Raw genomic sequence first — 22,734 nt, forward strand, 5'->3', positions numbered from 1 at the left:
CTCGGATAAGAGATGCTTTAGAGGGGATATGAAAGAATATTAGAAAATCATGAAAAGCCTGAAAATAGCATGTAGAATCAATTGCTTACTGATGTCTTTCAGCTAAATATAACACACTTTAGATGATTACACAGAGCAAGCACGAGCCAGATTCAAAACAGAAAAGGGTGATTCTTCATGTAGCAGACCTGTAGAATTTCTTGCCAAAACACAGCATCGACACAAGAAGTTTACATGGAAACAAGGAGAGACTAGACAAGCTCTTCTAAGCTTCCCTCTGGGTTTCTAATGAGACAGTAAATACCTTACCAGGTCAGGCCATGGGCCCAGCTAGCAGTGGGCAATGCTGCTTAGGAGACAAGACCGGCCGCTTCCTATGCTTTTAGTAACTGCTTACAGACCTGCTGTCTTGGAATTAATTTAATTCCTTTTGAACCTGCCTCCACAACTTCTCTTCACTCAATTACTTCACTCATTAGTCTACTGAACTACTAAGCCTTGTACTAAAACAAACAAGGAACTGGCAACAGTGCAAGAGCTCCCCTAAGCAGAGAGGGTTCAGAAGATAGGTCCAGCTTATAATTTTTACTTTTCCCTAGCTGTTGGCTTTTGGCAGTCTCTGGAGCTCAGACACCCAGTTAGGCACAGCTTTAGTCTAAGCCAGCATGGCCATTGCCACCTTCTAACACTTGGAGAAATTCTATAGCTGTCAAAATGAAACCAGATAATTTTAATGGTCCCTTCGGGCTTTAATCCATCAAAGCCTCAATTGTACTCCATCAATGCAAGAATAAATGCTGTTGGGAGTACTGGGCAGCTCCAGGCAAAGGCAACGGGGAAAGGCAAAGACAGCAGAGCTGTATTGATGCCCAAAAACCCAAAGTAGATCAGACAACGTAGAAAATAAATCGGAAAATTATAGTAATGTTATTTTCAGGAAATAGGATATTAGATAGTTAATGGTAATTCCAATTAATTCCTTAAGAAGCATGTCTAGTGTGCAGACCGAAGCTCTGAAATACTTAAAGGAGGAGTTAGTCATGGAGGTCGTGTCTCATCTCTTCTTATAAACCTCCAGAGGCAGACAAATACTCCACAATCCTTCATTCGGACTAATGATTTTTATTGTCAGGACTGAGACAGACAAGCTTTTATGGAGGCATTTGAAGACTATATGCCACAAGCCTTCCCCATAACTAGGTCCTTTTGGTGGGTAGACTTTTGGACCCCAAACAAGTAGGGGAGGGGAGACAAGGCAGGAAAGCAGGCAAACCAACCTACAGATTACTCCCAGTTTGAGTTCTCTGTGCATCACAGGCATGCGACTAACTGCGTGATTTATTCTGGGGAGTTCAGTGTGACCCACAACTACAGGCTTGTCATTACAGGATAAAACAGCCGCTGGAGGTTCCTTACAGGTTAGGTTAAGGGGAAAAAAAAAAAATCATAAAGACTAATTAAAGCATATCTGATCCCAAAATGCAGTTTCTTAGCATTAAGATTTGATTATATCTTACCAGACCAACAGAGTTAGGGAGAAAAACAAAATAAGTGGGAGTGGGAGGAGAGAGAGAGAGGGGAAAAAAAACCCCAAACCCACAAACTTAAGGGACACAAGCATCTTCAAGTTTGAAGCAGCAGCAGCGAGCTTCAAAGGGAAATGCAAGTTGAAAACAACTGCTGCGTTGAAGTAGATGTTTATCATACCATCCAGGAGAACACCATCACTAAAATAATGCATTCAAGCATGAGATTAGTTATGTGTACTCTCAAAGGCAAAGGTCTGGCTACACCCAACTGAGATTTCTTTGTATTCCATCACTATTATTTGTTTACAGAATATCTGAAACATTGTTCTGGGCCTCCAGAAGACAAAAGGTCTGTGACACAAGTAGTGGGGTGGGGGCAGAAGCCATCAGGAACCACAACTACCCTGCATTTAGCGACTGAGACTCACCAAACAGACACCAAACCAGAGATTTCCTGTTCAGGACAGATCTAGAAACCTCAAGTAGTAAAACAATCTAAATATGCCAGATTAACAGAAACACAGTTTTAACACTAAGGAGTCCGAAAATGGCTAAGAGGCCAAAACAACAGTAGAACAAATATTGTTTACAGTGAAATGAATGAGGAAATATGTCTCCAAGTTTCTGCAGCAATTCAATGTGGCCTAAGTAGTCATAAAAATTAATATTTACTTTCAGTTTTTCTTCTGTCCCTTTTCTCCTGTACATATTCATTTATCTACATGAAGTCAAGCAAGAAATTCTTCCACCAGTGGATGCTATGTCAGGTTTAAAATATTTCTCAAGCTTAATAACATGAATTGCAATAGCATAGACGACTAGTTAGTACTCAGGCCTAGAGGACTGTGTCTGCTGGTGATTCTGCAGCAGAGGGGACCCCTCCGGGCACGTGAGTTCAGCTGTTTGCTTAGGTGACTGCAGTTTCCTGGAATCTCTGGGAAGAATCAGTGAGCCCTCTACCCCCCAAAAGAAAAAAAATGTCATTTACTTTAGCTGAAAACAAGCTCTTCCAAAATATAAAGGCAACCACGTGAAAGCATGCTCTGTAGGAAAAGTAGAGAAAGAAGAATAGGGTGAAAAAGCATGCATTCAAAGCTGGCAAACCTAATGAACAAGAATGATACAACAAAGCAGCTGGGAAGCCTGTCAGTGTCAGCCAAGCCACCTCAGTAGCACGCTGTTGTCATTAGCATCCCACTCGTCAATGGTTTCAGTCACCACATTTTATCACCACTCATCCATCTTTAAAGTAAAGACAGAATAAGCTATCCATTTTCTCATTTTAGGTATTTCTCAACAGGAAGCCTTTGTTTAGTAAATACTAGCAAGCAGTAATGGACGGGCCTTATAGCTACAGATTCTGTCCATGCAAAACAAACCAAAATTTGCTCATGAAGCTTGTCAGTGCCAGTCACCCTCGCTGCCAAGTCAGGGCTGGTCACAATACGTGCAGTCGGGAAAGGCACTGCTGTGTCAGTTGGCTGGTATTCTTTTGTCTGACCTGATTTATTGTTGGCCTAAACATTTCGGAAGCTGTTTATTTCAACAAATGTTTGCCAGGACGATTTAAATACAGACTAACATACAGTTTTTCCCCTCCATGGCCATCGCACATCCTACATTGCTGTTCAGATGCGTACAGAAGATGCATGCACCGTTCTGCTTACCACTTCTCCACCCAGAACACAAACACCTTCTGACAGCGGCAGACTCTCCTTCTACTACCCCATTTCCACCAACCATAAGAGAAGGGGAACCACTAACACAACTATGGTTTTGCTGTGGCTAAAAGTTTGTTTAGAACTGAAGTTGGTCACGCTGATGAAAAGGAAAGATAGGGTATCGATCTAGATATACCAACTGAAAAGTAATGCATCCATGAAAAATTCTTGAAGTCTGATTACATGTAAGACTTTCAAAGCAAATATTCAAGTTCACACCATCTAATAAGGTCCTGCTTTCCATAAGAAGCTTTTTACAAGTAGAAAGGTGTGATTATTTACTCCATGCATTCAGTAGCATTCAAGAACATTACACACAGTGAAAGATACTATCAGCGTGGAACAAGCTGCCATGCATTCTCTCCACCGCCACAAGCTTCTATACACAGACCATTCTTTTGACTATGGGAGGGGAATATATATAAGATCTTCTCAGCAAGCGAGATAAATTTAATATAAACAATGTAACTTGTATCTTTGCACAAATAGTTTCTCCTCACAAATATAAATAAATGCCTTGTCTTTGATAAGTGTCTACCACAACCTAGCTCACTCACTGTATGGATGTTACCACTAGTTTAAGATTAATAAATGCAGCTGGAGGAGAACACTTGAATGCCAGTTGTGTACAAAGCCTCCAGGGCATAGCCAGTGGCAGAAGCTAACCATCACCCTCACTAGGTCTAGTCCCTGTTTTGAGAACTTCCTTTGTCAATTCCTGCTTTCCCAGGATCAGCTGAGGAGTGCGTACCTCAGCTCCCCTTTCACTTCCACTGAAATACAGGAGCCTCAGTTCTGGTTTTAAGTACCACTGCACATCATGTGCATACATCCCAATCTCCTCCAGAAGAAAAGGCCAGACAGAACAGTCTTGCAGGCCAATGGCGAGAACAAGCACACAAACTGGGAAGTAATTTCCCCAATATCTGCATCCATGACGTTTTATTAAAGTTTCACCTTATGGAATGCAGTCAACTCCTCATCACTTTCGATCTTAGAAGAATTCAGAAGAAATAAGTTTCAGTAACCAACATTTCAATCTGCAAGACCAACATCTTGGCTAAAAGACTGCCAACTCTTATTTACTAATAACCTCATTTTCAGCATTAAGGTAAATTACATCCTGTTTCCATGAGGTTACGCAGAAGGATTACATGATAGCTATGCCACGTAGGTTGAGGGAAAAAAAAGTCATTGGCATTGAAATGAAGCTGATGCAAGGTAAAACAACTTGAAACTAAAATCCCATTACTATCATCTTCATCAATGTCCGTATTGTGTACTAGGAAACTGTCAGCACTCGGTTCTGAACCTGATCCAGACTATAAGGCTTCCCATTGAGCATCACAGAGTAGGCAAAACAATCACACAACAATGAGCTGTGTGGAAATCACTTAATTCCTACATCTGCAGTTTGGGAAACAGTCCCAGACCAACCCATCATTTTATTTTCGCCCTTCTCCCCCTGTCAGCCCCACTCTAACATGATTGACAGCCTGCCATATTTGTCTGATTTGACAGAGGTCACTAGCACACTGAAAACACAAGAACTAATCAGAGTGAAAGCATGCTTTACACTTTGGTTTGACCATAGTGAAGTCAACCTATGTCACTGCCGTCTAGTCTAGTTTCAAGGAAGCTTTTGTAAGGCAATAAACATGGGCTAGACGTGATTTTCATTTATTGTACAGATATAAAATGAACAAAACTTTTTTCCTTTAATGGTGGCGTAGATATTTTATTTGCTGGTGGCCACAGTTCAGGAGTGATGAGAACAGGGCAATCTTAGCTATCATATTTCTTCCTTTATTTGGCTGTATAAACATGCTGCAGATGTAAGAAGGAAACATTTTAATTCACTGAAAAACAAACACTCAAAGAATTTCTGGAAGAATTTATCCTTGTAAAAATCTCTAACAAGGCTGGGAGCTGCCAAAGGCACCAGTGAAATCATCACATTTCAAACCCGTGTTACGATGCAGAATTAGAAGCTACCTACCCATCCCTGTCAAGAAATGTTGTACTTGAAGCTTTCAAAATAGCGAGCTGGCCAGTCCAAGCTTTTTTGTTAATCAGTATCATGGCAACCCTTGTTGTCATGGCATCATTAAAAGACACCAGACCAAATTCATACAGTCTTTGGCAACATGCGCTCCAGAATCCACCACAACCCATGTTTTAATCACATTATATTGCAGGAAAACTGACAACTTACAGAAAACAAACAGTTAAGCAATTATTTCAGTGAAGAAATCTGAGGACATGTAAAGTTTGATCAGGAATGAGAAGAAAGGCATAAAAATAGTAACCCAAATCCCTACATTTGACATAAAAGCATTACAGTTTGGGAGGGTTTTTGAGAAGAACAATATACAGATCCAATTCAGCAAGAATGCGTGGAAGCTTCCTACAAATAGCTTATTGATCACAGTATATTGAAAGTGGCAATGTTTGATTTAATCTTTTAAAGCAAATAATGCTTTTCTAAAATGAGAAAGGATTTAACATTTGGCAAGCCAGTTGCATCTTTATTGCTAAACTGCTACGTTTGATCTTAAAATTAGGTTGTACAAATTTAGGTTAAACTTAAGCACCTGGTATTTACACATTTTTTGATATTTTTAGGGTGGAAGTTCTCCCTTGACTTTTTTAGATAAACAGGGTAAAAGTGCAGGCTTGCAATTTTTGCAGAAAAATTGCTCTTGGATAAAACACAAAACTATCCCCCGTTAGTCCAACCTTCCAGGTAAGATTTCTAGCATGATGAGTTTTTGTTGTGTACCACAAACACCCAAACAGCCCTTTCAGATTTGTCATTTGCTATCAGGGATTGGCCAAAATACATCAATCTATCCATTTAGATTTGACCTTAACCATGCTGACTAGCCTCTGATGTGACCTTAATCTGTGGTGGGGTTGGTTTGTTTTTAAAGTGAGGCTTAACATTCCTACCCCTTTTTAATTATGGGCCAATTCTGTACTTCTAAAAAGTCAAAGCTTAGGTTAGAAGTCCTTCTTGCCTATGTAAATAGGGCAAACAAGACTAAATTAATTTTCAGAAATTAATGGAAAGTTATATTAAAAAAATCAAGGTGCCATAAAAACATCTTTTCAAAGAGTCAAGAAAATAGCTGGTGCACATGCAAAATAATCAAAACCTTATAATTCTGTCTACACTGAAAGTAGTTAAATATTTTCATTATGTCAATTTGCCAACTGACATTAGCAGAATAGTTGTTACTTCACATTCATTTGACATTTAAATTCATAGATGAACTCCCTATTTGTGCATGTGGGGAAGCCTTTTGGAGAAAACCTACCACAATGCAGCTTTTCATTAATCTATTTCAATATGCTGTACGCTACATTCCTTCAACTTTTGTGTTCTACTAGCCTTGAGATTCCAGTCAACTAACCTAGATATGCTCAGCCATGCAGTTTAATCTTTAGAATACATGAATCTTTTAATAACCCAAAATTTAAAGACCAGAAACCAATAACAAAAATTGTTGGAGTTTCCTTATTTACCTGTTTCTGACAAATAAGAGCGAACACACTACATGGCCATTTTAGCCACTGTTCATATAATTTCCATGAGTCTTCCAGAAGTTTAAGAATAAAACTAGGTGAGGATGACACTTCAGCACTTCTGGAACACGTTTTAAGTCAGAAATGTAAATTATCAAGTGGATGTAAGATTACATTCTTTACGATGGATACATCTGCAATAAGCCTGATCAGTCACGTTTCACCGGAAAGTCATATCCATCAGGGTTAGCAACTATGCTTTCAGCACTATGCTACTTATTTCTTATTCAAGGGCATTTCACTAAAACTTAGTAAAGGAGTTCCTGGACTGAACAGCTGCCAGCGGAAGACACTGTTAACTTAAAAAGAGAAAACTTTTATGCTTTAAGCAACTGTGTTCCTTGCATATTGGTTCAAGTTCTTAAAAAGATATGAAATAATACTCACTCAACTTTAACAGCACAGATTTCTGGAAAAAAGAACAGGTCAGAAAAGGAAAGAGTATCCCCAGAAAGTTGATCTTACCAAATCAAACTGGAACACAGAAAGGGTAGTGTGAAAGTTTTGGTGTATTCATTCAAAAGAAAATAAATTTAACCTTTGCTAACCCACATCAAGAGATTATAAAAAAAATACTTAACCTTTAACTCATTTTACTTTTAGTCTAAAACACTATTTGTTCTACATGGCTGTTCCTTCTGCTTTTAGCCTAAGTCACTGATGGAGCGAAGAAGCTATTTTATTGCTGCCAGCCCACCTCGTTTTCAAAAGACCGCACAAAGCCAGGATTATGAGATTATATGGTGTTAAACAAGACGTGCATTACTTTGTGCATTTCTTTCAAAGGATCTTTTAAACACAGTTATAGACTACTACAGGATGTGATAGCATTCCATTTCTGTTTTGCTGATTAAAAAACAAGTTATGCAAAATCAACCTAGATTTTAAGTGGGATTCAACTCACTGAAGCAGCAGCCAGTACCATTAGCCATCCAGAAAACTGGTGAACATAAAGGATTAATTATTGAAGTTCCAGCATTGAAGTCCTGCTGAAACAACCACCCCAGAAAGTAAAGCCTGGCTCTGTAACTTGCACAGGTAACTCTACAGCGAGATGAGCCATTGAAATGCTCAAGAGGAAATACTTCCAAGTCTTCCCACTTCCTAGATTCACAAATACTCAATCTCCTGTGCAATGTAACATTTTGGTATCAGATATTCCACACCAAAACAACTTCGACGATTTTTCTGTAAAGAGAAAACCCTACAACTCTGTCATTATAGCAGTAACTGATGTCAGACTGGCACTTGCACATCCCAAAAATCAACAGAAACCCTCTGCACAGCTTGCTATACATTTTCAATTGAGTAGTATTTCTTCACACATAACTTGCAGTGGAAAGGTGAAAAAGACAAACCACAGATTCTGTTTGCTTTATGGCTTTGGATTTACACAGCTGTTTCCTCCTAGTACCACCAAGCTTGTCATTCCAGCTAGTCAATGCTAAATTAAAAAAAAACAACCAAAGGATGTACAGGCCAGTAAAAGCTACAGAATATGAAAATTATAATAGAAACAGGCAGAACTTGGTAAACTACATATTTGAATAGCAGCCCCATCCATTTAATTTTTCATTCAATGGCATGCAGCATTTGATGTATAACAAGCTTCTCTCGTTATTAAGAATCCAGTGTATTTATATGCTCCAGACCTATTGCTTTCTTTCCAAATTAAGTTCTCCACCATATCCTCTAAAATCTCAAGTCTAGCCATCAGCCAAAGCCAGGTACAGCTAGAAAGAGTTCTCCATTCCTTGCTGAATTTGCTTGCTTGTTCTTAACACAAGGGCTTAAACATGAATACCAGAGAGCATTTCATTTGACAACTCTACAATCTCAATCCTACTCTTAGCTTCCCCTTCTTCACAGCCAGCATACGCAATTTATCACGGTCGCTTTCTTAAGGCCCTTCACAAACTGTCTTCACTCAACTATCACAATTCATGTACGCTACTAAGCTACAAAACATAAAGGACTACCCCTCCAAAAACTGCCTCCTTCAACTGCTCTTCCGCTGGCAGTGGTTAGCCTACTCATGCACTGAGACCACAGCCCATTTTGTTGACCAGTACTGTTCTGTTTCTCTGCACCTCCCCTTCAGTGATTCCAGTAAATATTTTCCCCCCATTTATCAGCACTGAAGAACTTCTGGACAGACTTTTTAGTTCCATAGTTGTGGTAGCATCTAGAACAAAGTACCTTATATACCCTAAATACAACAGATTAATGAAAAAAAAGCCCCCCGGGGCGGGGGGGGGGGGGGGGGGGACGACACCCCAAACCGCAAAGTAACAAAGCTCAGATAAGTAGTACTAACAGGACTTTGAAAAATGGCATGAGCTGCTCCGACACTCACCTGTGGACCCTGAACCCAATCTAAACGCAGCACAGAGAATCACCACAGGTGAAAAAGGGAACATGCTATATTACAACAGCTCTTTGGAACAGCTGAAGTAATCAGAATTTGAACCTTAACCTTTCTTATTTCTCCTGTACATTCTCCAATACCCATTTACATTAAAAAATAAAAAATATCTGTATGTTATTTCACATACACACATACAAGAAAGTGAGAGACCGAAGTGCTAGCATTCGTTCTCTGGTCATCATTCTAGACCAAAGCCAACTGGACCCATTTTAAATGCTGCTTCACAAGCAAAAGGACTACGTAACTGAGTGCCCTAATCCCAGAAATAAGTCTTGTAAGTTCCTTTAAAAGCTTTTCACTGCTCCTTGCATTAGATATATTTTCATCGCCATTTGAAATTTAAACAGTAATTCATTGTCACTTCAGATTTAAGCAATAACTCGACTTGCTCAAATATCCGAAGCATTTACTCATGACACATAACATAACTCTGAAGGGGTAAGTTTGATTAAACCAATATTCATCTTTATTTTGAAGACTCAAGACAACCAAATTAGCAAGTAAGAGTTCCTACATATTTTTAACAATTAGCCCAAGAAAGTACCTTCAAACAGTAAACAAGGAAAGAGCAGTAAAAAGGAAAAATCCTTTGTCTGGCTAAATCACAGCCTCTACAAAAAAAAATTCCTCAAGTCCTATGTTTTTCAGTTACACCATTCTGTAATGAATGCCATTAAGATGAAAGTTTAACCCAAACATAACTATTTTCTACAGCCTTACATGAGTCACCTCAATCTTCTATAAAAGGGGAATTCGAGGGAGACAAAGGAGTGAGTCCCCAGAACTTCCCTACTTTCCTTAAAAAAGGGCAACAGCTACCTACAAGACCGAGGTCCAAGCTCTGTATCAAATCTCCTACCCTGCCAGCAGTTCTAACTCCAATCTAATACCGAGACATTAGGTCTCACACAACCAAACCACTGCAACTGCCAGCTTAGACGAACACTTGCTTGGAATTAAGAAACAAGTCAGCTTCAGCTCTGTGACCTAGCTACATAAATAGGAGAACAAACACTCCCAGTGAAACTGGTGGAAAAGGAATGACTTAGTCTGTGAAATCTTCATGAATTCAAGATCATTAAGATGACAGTCACAACTCATAACTCTACACTGTCAGGCACACAGAAGTTACTTGTATCGTTCTTGTTTTATGTTGCAACTTTCATAATTTGATGCATCAGAAAAATGAGAAGATGGAACATTTTTGCGGATACACTATAGTACATTTCGCCAAGAGTAGGAAACTAATTTAGAGCAAGGGGTTCTTGTTTTGTTTGTAAACACAAAAGCTCCTACACATACACAGGAATAGCTGTTAAGGACACGACACTTCACACTGGATACGGATCAAATCTTTCACATGTTGGGGCAGAGTTCTTTGAGAGATACAAGTTTTTGTGTTCAAGCGTTCCCATTTAAGCTGCAAACTATATTAGAAGAATTTTTGTTGTTGAAAGACCTAACTTCACATTTACATTAAAAAAATACAATCCAACTATTCACTCTCTTCCTCACTACTCACCTTTCATCTCGCTAATCTTGTAATTTCAGTTTCATTAGCCTAGTTGCTGTGACGAAAAGGTCATTCTAATTAACAAACTCGCTAAGGCTCTGTGTTTTGAGATTCTTTTGTACATCAGAAATGCAATAAGGAGGAAGAGTTTTGCCTTGTATTACTTTTTTTGCACTTCAAAAGCAACATAAAAATGCAAAATGCCTGTCCTCTCATAAACAGTTCAGAGTTTTCCTAAAGAGGGATATGCAAATTATTTAAGTCAACAAAAATATCCGGACTGCACATGAGGGTTGATTTTACATTTTAAACTCTCACAGGCCTTCAAGACACACACACACCTCCTGACTGCTGATCTTAGACACTATAGCAACAAGTGAACATTTGTTCTGAAGGAATGTGGAGTATGCAGCTGGGGGGAGGGGTAGTACTATCAGCCACAAACTTATCTGCTGGTCCACTAAGTTAAATAATAACTTCAATCTTCCCTGAAACTGAAGAAACAGCATTTACTACCCAATGTTAGCAACCTGCATTTAACAAGCAGCTTACACTTTGACAATGAAGATACAGCTTTGCTTGAACTGAACTTCAAAAGAAGTTTTTTCCTCCGCTTTTTCAGATCACTGGAAACAGCAGAATCATTCAGTGACTTCAGATTAATTAAGCAGTGATCTAATATTGCAAACCTGCAAAGCAAAAGAAAATACCCAACTCCTAAGGCACTGGTCACAGCGCCTTAGTGTCCAAGACTCCCTAACATAAAGCCTGCAAGATGGCAGACTTGTAGAAAACAAGAAGCTTGGGGAAAGCAGGTTGTGGAACGGTCTGGAGTGAAATGGAAAGAAAGGTGGGACGTTCTTTCTCCCGGCTTAAATGTAACATTCCTGGGGAAAAGCACGGTCTGTAGCTACGGCTGTCTCCCATGAACTTTGACTGGAAACTCTTTTTTGTTGGATTGTTGTGGGCTTGCCTTCATTCAGGCTTCACTAGTTCTTTTATGGACAGAGCCCTCTGGAGTACATCAGACTTCTGCTTTCTTTGCAAAACTTACGAGGTTTGAGGCATCTGGCACTGGACAGGAACAGGACTCACAGCCAGGGATCTCTGTGCTTTCTGCTCATGAGAGAGGCCAGGAAGGAAGGACGGTGTGAAAGTAAGGGAAGCATGGGAAAATGAGCAGGAGGTCTCCAGCTTGCTCTGGTCCTAAAGCTTGACTAAAAGGAGCAGTTTACATGCCTATTTTTTTTTCCTCTGAGTTTTGCCATAAAAAGCATCAGAAGCTGTTAAAAAAAAATCGCTAATATTAGCTTTGGATTCTTAGCAATAATTTTACTTGTTAAAAAAAGAATTATTTACTTTGTTCTTATCAGTGTTTACATCCTTTACATTTCTTAGCTTGAAAGGCTATTTCACATTCATCAAAGTTTCAATTTCAGATTGACAGAACTAATATTTAGAAGTGACTACTACTTGGAGATATGTGAAAGGGTGTACTAAAGAATTTCCAGGTCAGAAAGGCTGGAAGCACATATGTCTTTGCATATAAGAAGCAGGTTTTAGGAAGGCAAATTTAGAAGATGGTTGTCAAATTCAAATATGCCAAAAGCCCAGAGCCAAGAAGGCTGATTAATTTGCCATCTACAAAGGGCATTTTCTGCTTGCTGTTCTTCTCTGCTCCCCCTGCACTTTCATATACCCCTGCCAAACTTAGCATTCAACAGAGAAGTCAAAAGAGTTGGTACAGGGTTCAGCAGTGATGCCAGGGTGGAGTTTCGTGCCACCTCTGCCTAGACCCTCACAGTCTTGTTCCATTTTAACCTCTGGCCACTTGTTTGTCAGCTGCCTTCTCCCTGTTTTGCTGGTACTCAGTACAACCTTACAGTCAGTTCATGAAACTGATCTGGCTGAAAACTAGTTTCTTTCTTCCTAGAACTTGTTTTCACGCAGATCTGCCCCTGAACTGGCTTGCTGTGCAGTCACCATTGAACTGCCAGTGCCAGAAGTTGAGAGATCATAGCAGCTCACAGTTTTCTTCTCTAAGTTGTGTGCAAATACACTATTAGCATGGTTTAAAACAGAGCCTTAAACATAACAAGCTTTGTAATAAGAAAACATCAATTTTAGATGCATCTTGTAGATTTTCAACACTTACAGAACTGTACCATTAATTCAGCTGTTGGTGGGGGAAGAAAAAACTAATTTCTGCAGGAGCACTTTCACAAGTTACTCCTTCCAGCTGCCTTACACCTGCCCCCAGTCTGGTTTAGTCCTGGCTTCCCTCCTACTGTGGCTCACAAGGTCACTTCTGCCAACTCTGCTACAGGAACAATAACCTCCAAAGCAGCAAATACATTATCAGAATTCACCTCTTAACAACTTATTTGGTTCAGCAAGAGGACGAACAACATTATTATAGGTTAATACATTTAAAACATGCAGTTAGTTCATTGTGGACCAAGTTTGAGTAGAGCTAGAGTACAAAAAAGGTCGTATTTTAATAATTTAACATTTATTCTTCAGGTATTACAAGTATCTAACATCTCAGTAGATCCTGGAAGGGATTAACATTAAAATTCCACTTCAGACTATTTGTCAACATCCTCAAATGTTGTGATTTCTGTAATAGGATTTATTATCTACTAGACAGTTTGTTTTCCCCTTTTTTTGTGCTACATGGAATAAGAGAAACAACGTGCTATGCTTTATGTGAATTCCTCTGCCTTTTCCCAAGGATTCTTGAAGGTCATTTAATCAATTCACAAGCAAATTGTTTATACATTTGATAATCACTATGTTCTCATAGTCCCCCGACAGCATTTTACTTTCCCTTCTCCCATTAAGCTTTTTTATTTAGGACTCAAAACAGTATCAAACAGAAAACCAGCACCATCTTCCACAAAAATTTCGAATAAATCAGTCCAACTTCCCTCAAAAAAACAAGAAAACCCCCAAATATTCCTTCCAGAGGCTGTTGCAAAGAAAGGTAAAAGCTTTATCAGATCCTTGTTCAGAGCAGTTTGCCCACCTACCAAGCATTCATACTATGAGGTGTCATTAGACAGGTAAATACATCCAGTTTAAGGTGTATCAAAGACAGGACCTTTCACTGAGAAACATCAGAATTGGAATAAAGAACAAACAGCAAAATTATACCTAGCGTTATAAATTACCATAATTTCAATCTGTAATCTTCACTGCGATAGCTAATGAGCTTCAGATTTCCCTAGCAAAACAGGACTATCTGACTTTCAAAAACATTGTCTCAGAAAAAGCACATTATTGTTTTACGCTGTAAGAAAATACAGAAATAAAAATCAAATACTAAAAATCATACAGTGCCTTAATCATACTAAAAATATGGAAAGTACTAAAAAAGCATAAATTAACAAGCCTGGAAGGGCTGAAGAGAAGTCGTTCATCTTTGACTGTCTGACACAATATTCAGTAGACAGCCTCTGGCTTTTAGCGTAGCATGTGATTAATACCAGTCTCCGTGGTGCTAAAACAAGGTTGTGAGGTCACTAAAGATTACAAGTTCCTTATTTTGAAGAAACTATTTAACCTGACACACCTTTAAAATCATCCCACTGGGCTGAATATCTTATCCTTCAAAAATAAGGACTTGATAGGTTTCAAGTTAGGTAGCATTCCTGATCCTTTTGAAAGTATTGGTGCTACTATAAGGAGGATGCAGACATTCCTGACCTGGCCATCCAGCTTCACCAGTATTTTTACCTCTGCTTAAGTTTTTTTAATAAAACAAAACCAAACAAAAACCTAACAACAACAAAATCTAAAAAACCCCCAAAACCCCCACTTATCAAACTCGAAGAAACCAGACAGCATAATCTGATCCTCAAAGAGAAATTTGTGATGAAAAATAAAAACTTTATCTTGCTATTCTGTTTTCTAAGATATCTAGGAAAAAAAGGTACATTCACATTTACAATCAGCTGCCATTTACATTAGTTGAAGATAGGATGAACTTGAGAAAAAAAGCTTTTGCTCATGAAGATGCAGAATTACCTGCATGAAGCACACAATGTCACACTTTGAAGATTACTTCAAAGTTTGTGATAGAGCGAGCAATAATTCCAAAATATATTAGGAAATACAGTCAAGATTATATATTGAAGTATAATTGCTCCTGCACTTTTAAACCACATGCAAATTTTACCCTTACAGCTATTCATAATGAAACACAATATTTCTCACAGTCCCAAGGGCAGACCTTACAGTATGAAACATACATTACATTCCTTAAAAAGGAAAGATAAATAGCAGATGTCACAAAACTAGTAGCTGAGTCTCTTTAGACCGAGGAAATGGGAATGTTTCCCCCATCTCTGATGTGATACAAGTAAAAGCTACTATGTTCCCTTTAAAAGTGAAACACTTAGTAAAATATCTTCTAATTAAAAACTCAGACTGCATCCTAAATATTCTTTTGTGTGGTCCTTTTAAACCTGAGTAAATGAATCTCATTTGAGCAAAGACCACACAGTGGCATCATTTGCTTAAAGCAACAGTGGAATTTATTACATGCAGTAACAGCAGACTGTAGTGGCACCAGTCTCATACATAAATACCTATTCTTAAATAGATTCTCAACTTTGCATATCTATGCAATAAGCAATACTATGTTTGAACTGCTAAATTCTCTAATAGAAGGTTGTAAGAGGTAGGTCCTGCACGTTTTGTCCCAAAAAGTGGCTTTCTATACAACTTCTATGAGGTATAGGCATCCTTAGATGTTACCTTGTATCTCCTATTCTCCAGAAGAGTATATTCTGCATGTATAAGACACCCAGCCTCAAAATTCAACAGCACTTGCAGGGGCATCAAACCCATGATTTGGGACAAGAATTAAGCTCTTCAAGTTACAGGATTTACCTTAAGTATACCTCACACATTTCATATTCTGAAGTATTTTCAATACTGTAGTCAGGTTGTTAAGGCCTCAGCAGGTGCCTGTGGAAGGCAAACAACTTCCCAGCTCCTAAACCATTCTCTATCATGGAAAGGTACTTCTCTTCTTGAGTGCTACTACCTCTGAAGATGACAGATAGCTCCAGCCTTTATACTGTACTTCACTGTATGTCCTACCTTATCAAAGAGGGGTGCAAGTTGAAGGCAACAGTTAAGTTCTCACACTCTCAAACAATAGCTGAAAACTTACTACTGGAACTCAAAACAAAGAAAACTCTCCAGCTTTCAAGCCATTATGTCTTAACAGTTAGTACTTAGGACATACGTTAAAACTGAAAGAAGAACTACACCTGGGGCACATCAAAAATTCAGAATACCATCAGCAAAGCTGAACACTCAGATGAATGGTCATAAGAGTAGCACAAATTGGAGGTAATTACCTGAGTCTTTCAGGTATTAATTCAACATATACTCTTGAGTCTGGCCTTCCAGGCAGGGATTTCTGAGGAACTGTTTTCCTTTTCTTCTTATCAGAAAGGAAAGAAGATTGACTTATTTTGTGTGTCCTCAAGACATTTCAATTATCCCTGACCTCATAAAGTATGAATGCTGCAAATGAAGACAACTTTTCAGTTCAAACACAGACATGATGACAATATAACTATCCCTACTAATATCAGTCGTACGACACTATCTCGCTCATCTGGGAATTTAACTGATGAGTGGACCAAGAGACTGATGCACTAACTCTTTGTGCAGTTCAACCACCACAGGTTCAGCCTGTCATCAAGTAGAATTAAATAAAAAATTTCTTGTGAAACAACACTGGATTCATTGGCCTAGGTTCAGAAAATGCCCAGACCTCTTCTTTAATGTAGACACTGGGAAAGTATCTTGATTCTATGCCTCAAGTTGAATTGCTAATAACAGATTGTTACATCCAGTGAGTACAATGCCCAGACTCAAAAGGGAGTTTAAAAAAGAGACAGCAAGAACTGAAGCATATGGAACACATGGTATTTCACTCAACACAAGGGCCAACTGCAGCTCCCTCATGTGCAAACAGCTGACAAACTTTTCAATGCTACAGTTATATTCAGAGGGTTTTTTGTTTGTGGGTTTGGGATGGGGTTTTTTTTGGAGGGTGGGGTGGGGGTGTTTGGCGTTTCTTTATGTGAAATATCATTAAGAAACAAGTTTCCTACTTGGTGCCAGCAAGGAGATTCCAAGTTTTTTAGATTTCCGTTTATACAAGAAACATTGTTGGGTGAGAGTCTGAAAATAATCAAAGTAAGTTACAATGCTGGGTTTACTTCTGTTGAAAAGTAATATCCAAAATTTATTCAGCATTATGACAGTGACACTACTGGAAGAAATTAAGTTATATCAGCATAAGTAACACACAGAGAAATAGCCTTGAAATCTACAGAAAGTTTCTGTTGTATAACACTCTCCCCTTAAGAGAGCTCAACTTATTCTTGATGTTATATACTGACTTGGTACCATACAAAACACAGTATAAGTCTATAATCCAAAGGCACTTATGATCTAGTTTAGACACAAATAGATGTTATAATCCAAAATAGCTTAGATTTTTCACACAAGATAGTATCACTACATCAGGAGAACGTTAAGCAAACCATGGGAGAGTAACAGCTGGACTCTCCCAAGGCAGCTCAGATGCCACAAGCAGGGCATACCGCCATCGGTCAGTATGAAACTCAAGGCACGCACCCCCTGGAATCAGCCTACCTACCAACGCAGACCCCAGCAGTGGAACAGCTGGCCCTGGCAAGCACGGAGCCGCGTGGTCAAGAGCGAAGTTACTGTGCACAGAAAGGAGGTGGTTTTAGACAAATCTTCCCGAGTGACAATATTATGAGTAACAGCAGATGTAGACACGAACTGAGAGAATAGTGGTTAGAGGCCAAAAGACCTGCCGCACATGCTAGGAGCGCTTACCAGGCAAATGCAAGGGCTCACTGATGCAACCCCTTTGCACTGCTTACGCTTGCCACTTCTGAACTGCTTGCAGATGCATGCAGCAGACACGTCAAAACAATTTTTTCTTCTGTAGCTAGCAGCAGAATTTATTTTTAGTTCTTACTTCATAAACTTTAGTGCAAAGTTTTACTATTCAACAAAATCTACATCAAGTCAATAGATTAATGCTGTCCAAAAAGGAAGACATTAATTTCCTCTCTCTGCAATTCATTCCACCTTGGAATAACTCTCATAACTAATTTCAGGGTTGTCGTAAGCTGCAAGCATGAGGAACCAGAATTTTATGAGTAAGAAGTCTGTTCAGTCACCTTAGTACGTTTTTGTTAATTTTTGGACAGACAACTGTAAACTTTTCCAAAAATAAGTAAGATGGAGAAATGCAATCCAAACTTTGCAGCTTCCAGGAGGTTGTCTCCAGCCATCAGTAAGCAAACGCTATATTACAGAACTCACTATACTATGAGATTTTTGGGGACAGGGGTCAAAAAGAACATGTCCAACCATGGAAACCTCTCTCCTTCACAAATTAACAACGCTTTAAATGGACAACACTGTTTTACAAATTAATTCCACGGCATAGTATAAAATGGGAAGACAACTCCTGCCTTCCATGTTAGTTTTCTGGATCTTCCGAGTCCAAAATTTTTAATAGAATATTAATTAACAACTGCTGTGTGGCAACTGAAACACTTTGGTATTTTGCTAGTCCTTTCCTACAGGATGCCCATTTCAGCGCCAGCAGGCACCAGACACCCCACCTCACAGATATCTCCGTTCAGCAGAAACACTCTTGACAATGAAGCAATCACTAGTCCCAAATTATTGCTCTGTTAAGGTTTGTTCACACCTTTTGGCAGAGCTGTTTCAGCTGTGTGCAGACTCACTCGAAACACAGAGGTGACTGCAAACACTCAGCACTCAGGGCACCTCACACAAAACTGCTCTGGATGTCATTTCAGCTATTAACATGATAACGTTACTTCTGTAGAAGTTAGAGAAAAGCTTTCCTGCTGATGACCAAAACCGGACTAATACCATTTCCCTACAGGAACAGGGACACACAACAATGCACGCTTCTCACAAGCAAGAAAATTTGCAGTTTCCACCTGCTGGCAGAAGATGGTAAATGCTTACCTTGTAAAGGAAGAAAGTACAGAGTGACATTCTACCTTACAACTCAAACTACCAGCACATAGGATTTTCAAAAACCAAACCAGAACAGCCTAGAAAACTGAAACATCAGCAAAATATTAACAGAATTCTTTGGAATTAATAGAATTCAGGTGCTTAAAAACTAATCAGTGGATGGTCTCGCTAACTTTTAACATCAGGCTAGACAGCCTGCTAAAAGCCTATTTTCCCTTGTTATGATTATGAAACAAATTGCACAGTGTTCTGATGTGGAAATACAGAACCCAAACGAACAACCACTATTTCCCGTAATCATCACGCTAGGGGAGGGGAGGGGAGGAGGAAGGGAGGACGAAGGGGGAAGGTAACAGGCAAGGAGGAATAACCACAGTAAAGACTAGTTAAAAATATATTAACATCAATCTTGAGAGCTTCAGAAAATCTAAGAATGAAGAACAACTGACGCACCTTCTGTAAGAATGGCTTCCTTCAAATAGAGCAGCACATCTGCAAATTTTCTGACATCATTCACCAGTTGCATGATATATTCTGGATCCACAACGGGATTATCATAGCAGTCAGAGTTGGAGCTGATGCTGCTCAGAGAGCTGCTCTTGGTGCTGCGCCCCATTCCCCAATTTCCTGAATTAGAGATGGTGAAGAAGTTGGAGGTAGACAGTCGGGCTAATCCCAAACCACGCTTGTTACTTCCACCGTTCTGTCGCAACATCCCAGCAGCCACTGTGCTTATAGAGCTCTCGCAGTCAACACTCAGCGTCGCTTGATGTCCATTGGACAAGCCAAAGATGAAACCCTTAAAAATTGGTGGGGGGAAGAAGGAAGAGGTGGAGGAGAAGGAAAAATGCAGATTAGTATAGAAACACATGTGAAGTAATATTTCTGTACTGACAGGGTCCAAAACTTCTTTCGAGATCGTACCACTTTACATTACAATGCTTAACCGAAGTATTACACAGTTTTGACTGTTTGAAGTTATTTTCATTTGCAGAGCAGATATAGTGTTGCATAAGAATCAACGGTATGCAGAAATTATTTCAAAAGCTAATTGTGATGCATACTTATTTTGTGAGAAAGGTTTCTTCCCTAAGAATTTATTCTGAAACCTTAAGAATCAAGCTCTTTACATCTATCCCGAGACCTCTTCTTTACCATGAAACATTACTACAACTGAATACAACTACAAAAACACTTGACGTGATACAGACCGGGAGCAACATCCCCGCTTGCATCAACCACTGAGATGTATTCTGCATCCTGTCTCTTAAGATAATAGACAGCCTTGATCTGATAGGATGAGTTTTCTTTGTGTAGATTGTGCCAGGCAAGAAATGGTGGCCTATCACAGTTTGTCTCAGAAAGGAAAACATCCTGAAACAAGTTATGCAGGCTTTTCAGCCTGCTATCTTTTAATACGAAAGGCAATCAAAGTAAAGGCATAGAAAAGTGAAGAGATTTAAAAATATTTTAGTACCAAAGTTTATCTGCAAATCTCAATGTAGTTAGCTTGCAGGGTGTTACTGTGCTTTAGTACACCTTAAAGCTCCACCATAAAAACGCACAAATTTAGGGGAGATTATATCGGTATAACTAAGCAACTACCTGCATTCATGTTGTTTAGGAAAAACAGAACACTACTGCAAATTTCCCCATGTCAGGTTAAGTGATTCACTTCAAAGCAGCCAACTCCAGGTGGCAGGAGTCAGGTATGGTTCCAGCAGCTCACACAATGCCTCCTATTATCCTCTCAACACCAGGAGAAATTCTCAGAGTCTACACTGTGTGGTAAACACTACATGGGACAAAAAACCCAAATTGGAACATGACAGCTTAAAAAGTTAACGTGGGTTGCAGGCCTATCTACAGCAAAATCTCTAATTCAACTATTCTGAGCTAAAAATACAAGTTATTATGATCTAAAAACACAGGCTGAAACGGATTATCATGCATATATTTGTCAGAACAATTGAAGGAGCACCTTTAACATTTTAAATGCTCCCACCATGTATTTCAACAGGTGTCACCCTAATGCACTTTAATTCTTTTTTCCATTATTCCTGCTTTACTACTTCTTTGCAACTGAAAAATATCAGAGGAAAGGTGGTCAAAGCAGTTGCTTTTGTAATTAACCTGGTGGGCCTTCCAGGGAGCGTGTGCTGGGGGGAGAGGGAAGAAAACTTCAGAATTTAACACAAATTAACTGCTCTAATTTCTGTTTACTGTTTAAAGTCAGTACCTATGAGACTATACAAATAAGACAGATAATTAAGCAATTCTAAACCCCTCAAGTAGATTGAAGTGAGGTTTACATTAAACATTAAGCATAATGTTCAAGCAAGTTTCTTCTGTTCCCACATATAATTCTCACGGCTACAAAGCTGCTTTGCAATTCCACCTTGCAATTACTGAAAAAAAAAACCACCCCACATAACATTCTCTCCTTTTAACAAGCGTGATATCTATTTATATCGAGACAGAGATTTTCATATTATTTAAAAAACATGCCTTTTAAGTCTGGCCAGCTTCAGAGTCAACTTTAAGTAGCATGATGTGTTAGACCTGTTCCCGTTGCAAGTCCACACTATTAAAGTTTTGTTATTTTAGAGATATATTGCATTTTTTAAAAAAATTCAGATAAGCAGCAAGTAATACGCTAACGCAGACACTCTGAAAACTGTAAAAGTGATGACAAAGTGTTTCTGAATGGGAAAAACTTGGAAGCTTTTGCGGTACAGCAGCAGCAGAACCAAAAGCGAAGAGTTTAGTATGACAGTCACCTTTTCCTCGTAAATATTAGCCCTTATGCCTGCCTTACGGGGCAGATGGGGGAACCCTTCCCTCACAGAACACATGCCTTTCATTACTGAGAAGTGTTTCATATTTCTTCAGGAGACTCTGGCTTTGAAAACGAAAAGCATCCACCAGCTTTTCTATAAACGCCTCCAGACTCCTCTGGCTAAGAGGGAGCCACTGCCAGTCCGGACGGAAAAAGAAAAAAAAAAAAAAAAAGGCAAAAAAAAAATTGAAAAGCGCCAGATATTTCAGAAATTCGCTCTCCCAGCACAATTTCCCCGGTGGGGAGGGGGAAGGAAAAAGAGAAGACGCTCCCGGCGGGGCCACGTCGCCCGGCGCCGCCAGCCCCCGGCCGAGGGCAGGGCCGTGCCCCGGGCGGGGGTCGCCGCCCCGCCCCGCATTCCACCGCCCCTCGGCCCCACACCGCCCCCCCAGAGCCGGGGGTCTCCCCGCAGCCACCCCCCCTTGGCCGAGAGGGCGGCAGGTAGCGGGCGAGGGCGCCGCCGGGGGACGGCGTGAGGTGCGAGACAGGGCGGGCCCTCGGTCCCCGCACGGTACCGCTCTGAGGAACCGGGCACGGAGGGGCGACACCCGCACCTGGGAGCCGACCGGGCCCCTCCAGCCCCCACCGCTCCTCCCCGCGGCCCCGGCGGGCGACATCCCCCCACCTTCTCCTCCCCCCGCCGCCACGGCGCGTCCCAGCTCCCCCGGCGGCCCTTACCGGAGAGCGGCGGCCGTGCGCAGGCAGCAGCCGGGCCGCCGCGGGCCCTGCGCGCTCCCGCCCCGCTGCCCATGGAGCGCCCTCCCCTCAGCGCGGCCCGCGCCGCCGCCCCCGGCGCCACCGCCGCTCCCGGCACCACCCCCTACACGCCCGCGGCCCGCCATTGGTCGGCCGCGCGGGAGTGGGCGGGGCTTGGCTTATACCCCGCCCAGGGAGCGATACCACCCCTCACGGGCCCGATCGCCCTGCGGTGGGGTGAGCGGTGCGGGCCGGGGCGGTGAGGGGCGGTGGGCCCGGGGCCTGGCCGGGGAGCCGGGACCTCCTCCTGAAAGGAGCTCGGAACCGCCGGGCGTTCA

The 22,734-nt window shown here is 40.5% G+C and overlaps 1 protein-coding gene across 4 annotated transcripts in view; it reads right to left on the reverse strand.

Annotated features, from left to right (window-relative positions):
- The window catches only part of ARHGAP29 (Rho GTPase activating protein 29), a 52,882-nt gene extending 30,382 nt beyond the window's left edge, over positions 1 to 22,500 (reverse strand). For 3 of the 4 annotated variants that reach the window (XM_064455533.1, XM_064455534.1, XM_064455535.1), the window contains exons 1-2: positions 22,379 to 22,500; positions 19,315 to 19,660 (exon numbers count right to left, since the gene is read on the reverse strand). In XM_064455533.1, coding sequence (XP_064311603.1) covers positions 19,315 to 19,576 — 262 coding nt within the window. In that variant the 5' untranslated portion in view covers positions 19,577 to 19,660; positions 22,379 to 22,500. The remainder of the gene's footprint in view (positions 1 to 19,314; positions 19,661 to 22,378) is intronic. The other variant, XM_064455531.1, reaches the window with a different exon arrangement.
- Between the last annotated feature and the right edge of the window lie 234 nt (positions 22,501 to 22,734).

This window comes from Phalacrocorax carbo, chromosome 6, assembly GCF_963921805.1.
Source record: "Phalacrocorax carbo chromosome 6, bPhaCar2.1, whole genome shotgun sequence".
NCBI classification, from domain to species: Eukaryota; Metazoa; Chordata; class Aves; order Suliformes; family Phalacrocoracidae; genus Phalacrocorax; species Phalacrocorax carbo.